This window comes from Haemaphysalis longicornis, unplaced genomic scaffold, assembly GCF_048455015.1.
Source record: "Haemaphysalis longicornis isolate Haplotype H1 unplaced genomic scaffold, Haemaphysalis longicornis Haplotype H1 scaffold_2, whole genome shotgun sequence".
Taxonomy (NCBI): Eukaryota; Metazoa; Arthropoda; class Arachnida; order Ixodida; family Ixodidae; genus Haemaphysalis; species Haemaphysalis longicornis.
The window spans coordinates 287,963,581-287,975,039 of record NW_027526295.1 but is presented as its reverse complement, the minus strand read 5'-3'; the positions used below and the strand labels follow the sequence as shown (position 1 = coordinate 287,975,039).

General features: G+C 50.5%; 2 protein-coding genes across 2 annotated transcripts; one reads left to right on the top strand and one right to left on the bottom strand.

The window, feature by feature from the left end:
- Positions 1-3,562: 3,562 nt before the first annotated feature.
- Positions 3,563-5,285, bottom strand: Nmd3 (60S ribosomal export protein NMD3). The gene has a single exon (XM_077700848.1). The coding sequence runs from the start codon at positions 5,144-5,146 to the stop codon at positions 3,614-3,616; it is 1,533 nt and encodes a 510-aa protein (XP_077556974.1). The 5' UTR covers positions 5,147-5,285; the 3' UTR covers positions 3,563-3,613.
- Positions 5,286-5,467: 182 nt separating this feature from the next.
- Positions 5,468-10,158, top strand: LOC144170831 (uncharacterized). The gene is made up of 4 exons (XM_077700849.1): positions 5,468-5,629; positions 5,740-5,932; positions 6,213-6,489; positions 9,826-10,158. Exons 2-4 carry the CDS (start codon positions 5,762-5,764, stop codon positions 10,062-10,064), a joined length of 687 nt encoding a protein of 228 aa, XP_077556975.1. The 5' UTR covers positions 5,468-5,629; positions 5,740-5,761; the 3' UTR covers positions 10,065-10,158.
- The last annotated feature ends 1,301 nt before the right edge of the window (positions 10,159-11,459 follow it).

The window sequence follows — 11,459 nt, the reverse complement described above, 5'->3', positions numbered from 1 at the left end:
GCGACAGCTATCCCACTGAAAAAGTGCGAAAATTAGAAAATAAGCCCACTTGAGCTGGAACCTGAAAAATCAAGCCAGGGCTTGTTGACAGCTTCAGGCTAACTCTACAGGCGCGGTGCAACAGCGGTGCACTTATGACAATGAAACTGAATACGCCTAGTCTGGAAGAAAGCAGTCCAAAGCTCAGACTGCCTGCGCTACAATCCAGGAACCCACTCACCCTCCGCATTGAAGGTAATAGCCGCATACCACAGTTATACATTTTCAGCCTTCCTTTAAATACAACTGTGGCTGAACCTGAATACAAAGTGGGCACTGGCATTTATGTGCTGTAGGTACCCACGAGGTGAAGCAGTGTTTTTGCACGTTACCAGCGCTTGAGTGTTACAGTGCTAGCATTACTGACCCCACCTTGCAGCACTTGATTGTGATGGTGGTAGTGGTAACCAGTGAGGGGGGTAATGCCGTACTATAAAGTGCGGCGATTCTTGCAGGCATGCATACGGAGAGTTTGCCCACTGTATACGCCATTTAGCAGCGTGCTTCCCGCATGCTCCAGCGAGGAGGAGGCTGTGAGGCATGCCCGCTAAACATTGTGCTTGCTCGCCTTTTGCTCACTCGCATCTCGGGGCTTTGCAACAACTTCCTTGGGACTTGCAGTGCTCAACGAGGCCTCAAAATAATTCATTGCAAGGAAAGCAAATGGTCTCTCGAAGAGACTTCCGATGCAAGGTGGAACACTTTGAGCAACTCACAGGCCCCGTGGGTCGATGCAATGGTTGCCCCCAGGGTATCGACAAGGTTCCAACAAGTCGCTGCCAAAGGTGGCGCTACAGTTGTCGTCGTGTATCAATTACTGCCACAGGCTGGTGAAGTTCATTGCAGCGTTTTTCTGTTTGTGTAGTCAGCTCATCAAAGAATCAGTATTAACAATCACCAGTAACTTTCCCCTGCTTCAGGCAACCTTTTTCAAGCTCAAGTAAAGAGGCAGCGTGAACTGTAGCAAGTTGAAATGTGGCGAAACAGTAAAAAGGAGAGCCAACTAGGTTGATCCTGATGTGTTGCTAGCATCACATCAGCTTTGAGAGGCAATCGCCAACTTCACAATATTCACAAACCTAGGAATTCAAAACGTAAAAGTTGTAGAATACTATGTTCTGCGTGACACCGAAACGTGATGACACGCGAGTAAAACAGGTGCACATCAAACACGCAGAACCCTAATCCTATGGAAGCAGTGGCATGTGCCAGTCTGCTTGCTAATGCCATCCTCTCTGTAAGACGACGAAACAAACGTGAAGAAAGAGATGCAAATATAATGTAGCAGTAAAGAGGACACTGAAGGCAACCAGCAAGTTTGGTTCAGACGAAAGTTCAGGTGCCCCGTAGTCCTCTCAGCATTAATTCAGCGGCAAAAGATGCCTTAATTGCAGAGAAATTACTGATTAAAAAATGCGCTGCTTCCTTTGCACCATTTCATGACATTTCGCATGACGCAAACGCGACCAGAAGCGAGTGAGACAGGGCTTTGGTCTAGTAGAAAAACTGAAACCTGTTCAGCGAACCATCACAGCTGCAGGAGCAACTGGTCACGATCTCAGCGCATACGACAAAACAACTTGCACGCCCTCCGCGTCCGCCGTAGCTGCAACCCCGTGTGCTCCAATCTTGGTGCCGCACGACATGCGCGATGGTGGTTAAAGGGACAAAGAACCGATGTTTGTCGAGCATGTTTTCTTTATCCCAAATAAAGGGCATCACTTAAAACACCTTAATCCGAAACAGTGCCCTACAACTTTCGAAATCAGAATTTTTAGGCATACGTGTCTCACCAAAAGGAATGCTTGGCCACCATGACAGTGAGCGGTGCGGCAGCGTAGTTTTAACTGCACGCAAGGTTAAGAGGGATTAAAGAACTTTCACCGGCAAAAACAACAATAATGTGCAACCTTTCATATTCCTTCATGTGTTTTCTGGATCACATCGACATTGTTTGGACACGTAACGTAGTGTCACCTTTACACACCATACGGCGCCACCTCCAAGGCTTCAGAAATTTTAGTACAAAATTAACATTACTTCCGCCTGTTTATTTAAAAATTCCTTGCGGTTACCCCAGTATATAAAACGCTGGCCTTCGTATGAGATAGACGACATGCACTCCACAAAAAAATTGGTTGTCTGTCCCTTTTAAAATTATCCACGCTAAGAGTACGGACAATTTGAAAATTATTCACGCTACGAGTGCGGATAAAGACAGCCCACCAAAACAACAAGGTAGCGCTGCCTTAAAATTTTCAAAAGGAAGTTAATACATATAAATTTTAAACTTAAACAAATACTTGTGTTAAAAGGTTTTCAATAAGTGAATAAACATTTCAGCAGTTTCAGTAGCTGCAAGGATTGCAAATCACGCAACCAGGACACGTAATGTAGTGTCACGTTTCCACGCTCTGAACCGCCACCTTTCAGATTTCAGAAAGTTTATTGCCAAATTAAAATTATTTCTGCCAGTTTGTTTATAAATTGCTTGTGGTTACCCCACTATACAAAATGCTGGCTTTCATATGAGCTAGAGAACATATACTCGACAAAAATCAGTCTAGAAAAAAAACACACACACACGCACACGCACAAAAAAAAAAAAAAAAAAACAGTCACCTGTTCCTTTAAACAATGTGAATGTGCCACGCGTGCTTTTACTTTATTTACAAAACATCTAGCGGGCAGCAGTTGGGCCTTTGCACCGAGGGTCGGCCTGCTGTCTATGCACTCAGCTTGACCACAGTGCACCATCTGTCAGTTCGACCCGTAGCAGCGCCCAATGCCTAGTGCAAAAACGGTGCCTACTAAATTACACCGTGTACACGGACTCCCTTAGCGTTGTATGTGTGCTTGCATCTGGAAAGCATCCTGAAAACTTTGTCATCAATCTTGTTTTTAAGGCTATTATGTCTGCATATGCATCAAACCCGGAAATAATTTTCTCCTGGATTCCAGGCCACTCTGGGATTGCCAGAAATGAGACTGCTGATCAGATGGCCGCTGCTGCGACACTCCTGACTACAATACACTTAACAACAGTACCCTACACTAACCTCAGTGGAAAAATCATGACACGAGGCACTAATTGTTCCCGTACACACCCAGAGCGAGAGTGACAAGCATGTTTCACTTTCCAAAGAAGGGGTGGCCGGCAGAAAGCAAACTCACATCTTAAATAAACGCTTGTGCATTTATTATCGGCAGACGTAGCTATGCACGAGTTCCTTTTTCTTTTTACTGTAGTTGCGAGCATGCTGCGGAACAACAGCGCCGTGTGTCGTGATTTTGCCACTTTGGTTACGAGTCCCTCGTGGCAATCCTTTTCCGTTACGCCTGTACCGAATGCATAACCAAACACCACCCAAGATGTAGCGGTTTTGAAATACTGAGCCCCACATGAGCACCTTTGGTGAGTCAACACAGAGCAAAAAGATACAACCAAAACCACAAAAGCAGGAATGTCCTCCAAAGTGGGGGAAAACCAGACGTGCAGTAAGCACACTTAAACGCAGGCACATCCAACAATCGGGTTGTATTTCGCCGGAACGTACAGTGGCGGTGCGAAGCCCTACTCATGGTCCCCACCCTCGTCATTTGCGTCTCCCATCGGGTCATCCTCCAGCTGCAGGTCATCCAGCATCTCCTGCAGCGTGATGCGGGGCGCCTCGCCATCCTCGTCGTCTGTGTCCACGGCGATCTTGTCGCGGTCCACGTAAATGTTGACATTCTGGCGGTAGGCGGCGTCTTCCTCCAAATCCTCGAGGAAGTCGGTGTAGTCTCTAGCCACACTGCTAGTCTCCGTCTCCATGTCCAGCTGGAGGCGACGCAGCTTCCAGCGGCGCCGTTGGCAACGAGACATGCGGTCACCGTACACCTTCTTCACCAGGACAACCTCCGGAACTTTGTCAGACTTCAGCTTCTCGAAGTGGGCGTCGTTGACGTTGGCGTTGGCAAGGTCGAAGCCCAAAGCAGAGTCCCCCGGCTTGAGCAGGTGTCCCAGGTGAGTGCGCGTGTGGATGTAGTTTTCGTGGGTTCCGAGCTCGCTCGCGCGAATCACCCAGGCATCAGCCAAGACATGTCTGAAGGAGAGTTTCCCTTGGCCGGCAAAGACTGTCCTTTCGACGTCTTTCACGAAGTTTATGTCCATGATAACATATTCCGTCAACTGCTTCGGCGAGCACAGAGCGCTGAACGGTTGACGCCAGAACTGCTGCGATGACAGCTCCGAGACCTGCAGCGTCGTCGGGTCCAGCAGGTGTATGGCGCTGGTCACCCTGAGGCATATGCAAATCTGATTCATGCTCCCCAAGGACCTCGCAACGGAAGGAGGAAGGCAAACAACATCGTCCTTGCATACCGGCGCGATCTCCACGGAGAAAGTATGCTTGTAGTTGAAGACGTTGCTGTGGATGTCGTGGGAGATGAGCTGCTGCGACATGACGTACCTGCAGGGCACCATGATGTGCAGGAAGTCGACCAGTTTGCGAGCTTCGTCCTTTTTGGAGAAGTAGAAGTCGATGCCATCGTGGCACGCCTTGATGTTGAGGCAGTCCTTGTGGGCCTGGTGCTTCAGTATCAGCTGCTCAAGGTAGAAAAAGGTCTTCTTGTGCTGCACCTTCTGCCTCACCTGTACCAGAGCCCTCCAGAAATCCTTCGCCTCCCGGCGGTGGCACTTGTCGCACATCTGGTGGTTGACCATGAACTCCACGACAAAGACCTGCTGCAGCACGGTGCCACCTAGAACCTCCTTCTGAACGGTGAGCTTGACTTTGATACGGCGTGAATGCGGCTCCGTCCACACGAAGTTTGCGTCGACCAGCCTCACACTGTTCAGGCCCCTGATTTTTTTCAGGCACAGGCCAAGAAGCTCTCGGGACTCCAGCGTAGCGTAAACCCAGTGAGCAGGAGGCTGCAAGTAGCGCTCACAGCCCCTACAGAAGTATATGGTGCCTTGCTTCGGGATTCCTTCAGTGATGTCAACGATGGTGCGGAGGCAACCAACACACATGTTTGACGGATTAGGCTCAATGGGCACACCACATTGGCAGCACAGGATTTTGCACTCCCCTGTGGAGCCGGCTGCCTCCGTTACGTACTCCATAATCAGTAGCTGCGGTCAGCAGCGGCAGCGTTTACCCGACACACGTGCAACTACTCACCACGCAGCACGACGGCCATTACAGGAGCTACAGGAAAACGTCCGGATGCCACCTGACGCCACCTTTCCTCTCCCCGCGTATTTCTTCCGTAGAGTTAATATCCTGACCAACGCCTCCTGACTCATTCACTATGTTGAAAGTGTGGAAGAAACGCTGATCGGGCACTTCAGTGAGCGTATCCTTACACAAATTTTTAAAAGATTCAAGTCGCGATAGAAACGTAGCTTTCTAATAGCTTACATTGCAGCCATTTCAAGACTAGCACGCTAACAAGCCAAAAATAAAATCGGTAAAATGTGGTCTGCTCGCAATCGCTCTTGAGGCCGCTTTAATAATCGCATTTGCGGCTAGCCTTATGTATTATTGCTGTCAACGACGTGCAAAGTGTTTTATAATCCCTGCATCTTCCGCTTGCGTACCTTCAGGTAGTAAATTTGAGCTCAGCTTATCTGCCTGATTGAATTGTACCTGAATGTGGGCATCCGCAGTGCCGTTTACTTCTGGTGGCATTGCCTCTGCCCTCGCAATTTTTCAGACAGTACTTGTACCGGTGGGTGATGCCTCAGACGCCCAGCAAGAACGCAGTTCTTAGTTTGTACCGAAGCTTGGTACGTTACGGGTATGGCTTAGAGCTGTCTGATAAGAAGTACTTCTTCAAGAGACTTCGGGAGGAATTCGAAACGCGGAAATCACTAACGGATCCAAAAGAGCTTCAGTTTTACTTCAACGTAAGTGCACCGTGGATTCACTCTGTTTCGTAATAAACGTAGTGTGTATTACACGCGCACGCACGCGCGCGCGCGCGCAACACGCACACACTTGCGACTGAACGAACCTGCTCGGGTCGTGCCCACGTTGAGTGCTGGTCCGTCACCTAGGCAGACGAAGCACCAACCCGAGTAAACACTACACTTATTTCTTTTTAAAGCGTAGCGCTTCCAGGCTGGGCACTTTGTGCGTGCAAGTGATCTATTTTGCGGCCGTCACACCGCTCCTTTTTGCAGAAAGGCCGAGCGTTCCTCGAGAGGAAGCGGCTGGTGTGAAGGGATGCTTGCTGCACTCGCGAGGACGGCAGGCCGGGCAACGCTGGCCGCCACCCTACGCGCGCGGTGCCCACTGCAAGCAGCTGCAGTCCCGGCACGATGTGCGCACACTGTTGACCGCTCGAAAGTGCCCGTCCTCAGAGAAGAAGATATCGAGGAAAAGTTCGTCCACGGCAGTGGGCCAGGCGGACAGGCAGTCAACAAGCTGTCCAACTGTGTGGTGATTCGTCACACGCCTACAGGTATGGCCAACTGACGAGAGACATCAACTCGCGCCCCCGTGCTTGCCAAGACGTTTGCACTTTATTTTCACCAGTATCAGGCACGGCTAATGCATTCCGACAGTCAGTGCACCGACGCTTACCTGACCTCCCGTGTGTATTTCGTAGCAGTAAACTCTGGTCAGCCTGTTCATTGGCATGTGGGAACACCAGGGCAGTTATATGCACTTGGAACCGCACCACACACAGCAACCGTGACTGTAATGGTTTATTTTAAGAGGGGCCACCGGTGATGGGCACTATCTTGGCGTGTTAGTGACAGTGATGTAAACCCCCGTTATAGAGAAGTGAAGGGGATGGCGAAAAAATTCGATACAAGCGGCTACATGCGTCTGCTCGCTAAAATGTGCTGCTGGGCTAGCTGGTACATATTATTCGCAGCACATGTTACCACAGGACAGACTACACAGGAGCATACATACATATTATTCGCAGCACATGTTACCACAGGACAGACTACACAGGAGCAACATGCTTTCAGAACACCTCAAGCCAACGGGCATGCAAGTGTCTTCAACCGAGACGCAACCCCTAATCATTGGGGGCTCTCGAGAGGGGGGGGGCATGTCCAGCTCACCCTGGGTGGGAATGCACTGTCACGGCTGGCAGATGGCTGGACAGGAGTTCTGGGCATTCCGGAATCTTCCAGGTGGTTCTCGTTTTCTCCACTGGCTCTACTTGTGCGGAGAACGACACCATGGTGGCAAAGAAGTCTGCTTTGCTGCAAAACCTGTCCAAATGGTTTGTCAAGTTGGCCTTTGCACAGAAGGCTGTGCACAGAAGGCTGTACAGAAAAGTTGCGCACACACAAAGCTTGCACGAAACGTGCTGGGAACCTTTAGGTGTGAAAGCAAATTGTACCCATATGGTATTTCCTATGAACAACCTTAATGTGATCATTTTGTCGGCACAAGTATAATTGGGTGTTAAGCAATGTTCATGCTGGGAATGCCTTACACACAAGTTGGCTGCCACCAAGTAGTTCGTCTGTACAATGGAATGCCAGAACTTTGAAAAAAATCCAAAGTCAATGAATCAATGAATGACATTTATTAAGATGGGGGAGGCCACATGGGCGTAGTTGGGAAAGGGGGAGAAGGGTGGAGAGGGGGAGGTGATCACTCAATCGTTAGAGATGACTCGTTGGATATAGATGATCAGTGATTTCTTTGGGGGGGGGGGGGGGGGGGGGAGTGTAGACCCCATCTCACACTACTCTTGCCAGGCCACTCTTAATGGAAAACACACCTAGAGCATGCAGGAAATTTGGGTCCTCGTACGGGGGGTCATCAGGGGACGAGTTGGGGGGCAGAGCACTGGGCAAAGAATTGCGAGAAGATGCGAGAAAGCTGCACAGTGCCAAGTGAGGTGCTTGAGGTCTGAAAAAACATTCTGCTGGCAATGGGGACAGTACAGAGAGGCTGAAGAGTCCAAATGCAACCACTTCCGCAGTGTGGAGGGTGTAAGGGCCACATTAGCGATTGTCTCATTAACAAAGATTTCTGCGGAACGGGGTAGGGTGGGGACACCATGCAGGTAGCCCTGCGGAGTCTTCTCAGTGAGCCGCTTTCTGCTAGAATATTTAGCATGATCCAGTTGGGGGCGCGGATGGAGACCTGGATCCGGTGCAAGATCGGGAGCAATCAAGGGAGGTGTAGACTGAAGGCTCTCCCGCGCTGCATTATGAGCAGCGTGATTGCCGACCCCCTGGGTCACATGCCCCGGAATCCAGGCTACGCGGACTTGCGTTCCGTTTCGGGCCAGTAGGTTAACCATTGCCTGGACGTGATGAACAGTAGGGTGATCAGAGTAAGCTCTATTGAATTCTCTGATGGTGGCGTGGGAATCAGTGAGGAGGCGGCCCTGGGTGGTGGTGGTGCACGAGCCATGTAGGTCATGTGATCCAGGGCTCCTAGGAGACCATGGAGCTCGGCTTGGAGAGGTGACGGGGCGATGGTAGCCATAGTAGTGGCGCCGCTAAGATCAGGGCGTTCTTCGCAGTGCCAAGCCAAACCGATAGAGTTGTCTTGTAGGCTGGCGTCTGTAAATATGTCCACCTCGTTGGTAGCCTCTGTGCCATGCATCGGCAGAGAGCGCGCAGACGTTGAACGACGCTAGCTCGAGGGATAGCCGACCGTTGCGAAGAAACCACAGCATTTCGAGCCCAAGGGGGTGGGGGAGGAGATGGCATGGGTCCGATTGGGTGCGTTTGAGAGTCCCATGCAGTAATAGCAGCAGACTGGATAGTGAGCGTGCGCCAGAGTTGATGGTGTTTCCGGGTCTCTTCAAGAATTTCTGGAAGGGGAGGCAGAGGAGCAGCTTTCTCTAAGGCGCAGATCCTAGTGTGCCGTGGGAGGCCTGTGATCGTCTGCAGGGATGCACAATAAAGAATTTGTAGTTACTTCATGTGAGCTGGACGGAGATCATATGCAGGAGCGCCAAACAGAATTCGACCAAGGGCAACTGCTCGAGTGAGCGCGAGGCAAGCAGCCAGACTAGCTCCACTATACTTATTAGACATCCTGGAGATCAAATGCAGCATTGGTTTCCAGTTACGTCTAAGTTGAGTGATCCAACGTCTGGCACTGTTGTGGCTGGCTGCTCAATGGGATTCCCAAGATGCGAACCTGGTCGCACTTGGTTTGGATTGGCGTTCCGGCCAGATAAATAACATGATGGAAGTGAGATGGCGGATTTGTAGCCCATGAACGAGTAGAAACTCTGTCTTGTCAGGAGCCAACTCTAACCCAAGTGAAGGGAGGCTTTGGGCTAGACTAGCAGCCGCTGCTTGTAGTTCAACAATCATAATTTCGACGTCCGGATAGTCAGCTGCCTCAGTCCACACCGTGAGGTCAATGCTTGGAGTTTTAGGTAGGCTTCCTACCATAAACATTTTTAAGTGGTACCTGGTAATGGAACCAAACTTTACTCAAACATTTTCAGTCCTCTTTGAGCACATACAGAACGAAGCTTGCACCCCACATTGAGGGACAATGCAGGATTCTCCCCTGAAATAAACTGTACCATGTAGTCTCCTGTTCAGCTAAATGCATGCATTTTTATCAGCTACAAAATGCTGGTGGAGGATAAAAGTGCTTCTGAGGGGTCGTTCGTCCCAGCTCACTAGCAGCATTTATAGCCCTGCCAAGTTGACAATTGCAAGGCCATCCCACCCGGCACTGCCCTTGCACTAACTGTGGCTCATTCATTGCTCGGAGCAGGGGGGGCGGAGACAGTCGGGAGACCAGCCTGCCTGCATTTGGCGGAGTGTGTTCCCTGTTCATGCTGCCCCAACAGGCCTGGTGGTGCGGTGCCACGAGAGCCGGCTGCTTCACGAGAACCGCAAGCTGGCCAGGGAGATGCTGCTGGCCAAGCTGGACGACCTCGTCAACGGAAGTGCGAGTGTGGCAAGCCAGAAGCTGCGCATCAAGAGGGACAAGCAGAGGAAGCTCGACCGCAAGAAGGAGAAGCTGCGTGAGCTCAAGAGGCGCTTCATCCAGAGCCAGGGGAGAGACAGTGCTGACGAACCACCTTAGCCCTTGTCCAGTCCGTTGGCCTAGTGCTGACCGGAACCATATGTGCCAGCAAAATAGCGTGTCTGTGTAGTAAAATATCTGATGATTGCCGTCCCTTCTGGTGTGTTGTTGTCTTGCGGGGGCTTTCTCCTTGCATGCACGGATTCAGCTTGTAATCATGCATTCATTGCCATGGGATCCATATTTTTTTTTTTTTGCCTGTGCGGGGTCTTATCAAACGCAAACACAAAGGTGTGTGCGGTCACGCTTGAAGTTAACCCTGTTGGCTGAGTGTCGCGTGCACAGGTGTATCCGTAGGAAGAGCGAATTCTCCAGTGATGACCCGTGACAGGGTTCGTCGTAAATGCCCAGCTTTTGCCGGCAAAAGGTAACGAGGATGAGATGTGATCACAGATTGCTAACAACGCAATCTTGCTAGCGGTCTACATAACTAAATGTGCAAACGGGAGAACAATACAAATCTAAACACTTTTTACACCGCTACAAAGTAACGACAGTGACTATGCACCTATTCACAAACTAGCAACACAAAGCAGAATGCAAGGGTTTGCAACGAACCCTTAGAGCCAGGTTACAAAACTCCTTGGCAGTTACCCAGCCGCAAAGATAACGGTTTAGTTGAAGCTTGTGGTGTTTTGCCGTTATCTGTACCAACGTTGATCTTGAAGAATCAGCAGGAGTACCATTCTCTTGCTGGGCCGACTAGCGGGCTCCTTAGAAGTGCAACTTGATTGATTGATTGTAGGGTTTAACGCGCCGACGCAACGCAGGCGATGAGGCGCGCCGTAGTGGAGGGCTCCCGATTAATTTTGACCACCTGGGGATCTTTAACGTGTGCCGAAATCTCGTACACACGGGCGTTTTTGCTTTTCGCCTCCACCAGAAAAGCGGCCGCCGCGGCCGGGAATCGAACCCGCGACCTCGTGCTCAACAGCGCAACGCCTTAGCCACTGAGCCATCGCGGCGGGTAGAAGTGCAACTGGCGTCCACCTTCAGAAAAGCCAGTGCCCAGTCAGCCTGTGTGGTTCCTTTCATGCCTTCCACCTCCTATATGGTCTCCATTCTGTACATGCTGCATTGTGCCCTGCTGGCTGTGTGCTGGTTAATTAACCACATGTGGGAATGGTCACGCCTTGCGTCTGTACTCTTCAGGAGTTCCCCTGGACTTCTTCTGGGAGGGGGAGTGGGAAGGTGCGTTGGTGGGGTTTTTGATGTTCAACAGGAGGGAAAGTTGGGCGAGTTGGTGTTTATTCATCGTGAAAAGGGACGTGGACGAAGAAACGGTAGCGCGTCATCCTGTGTATTTTGTTCCATGGTGAACGTCTTTTCCACACCTGTTTTCAAGATTTTTGTTGTTTCATTTGGCTGGAGCCCTAGTTGGGTCACGTTCATTGC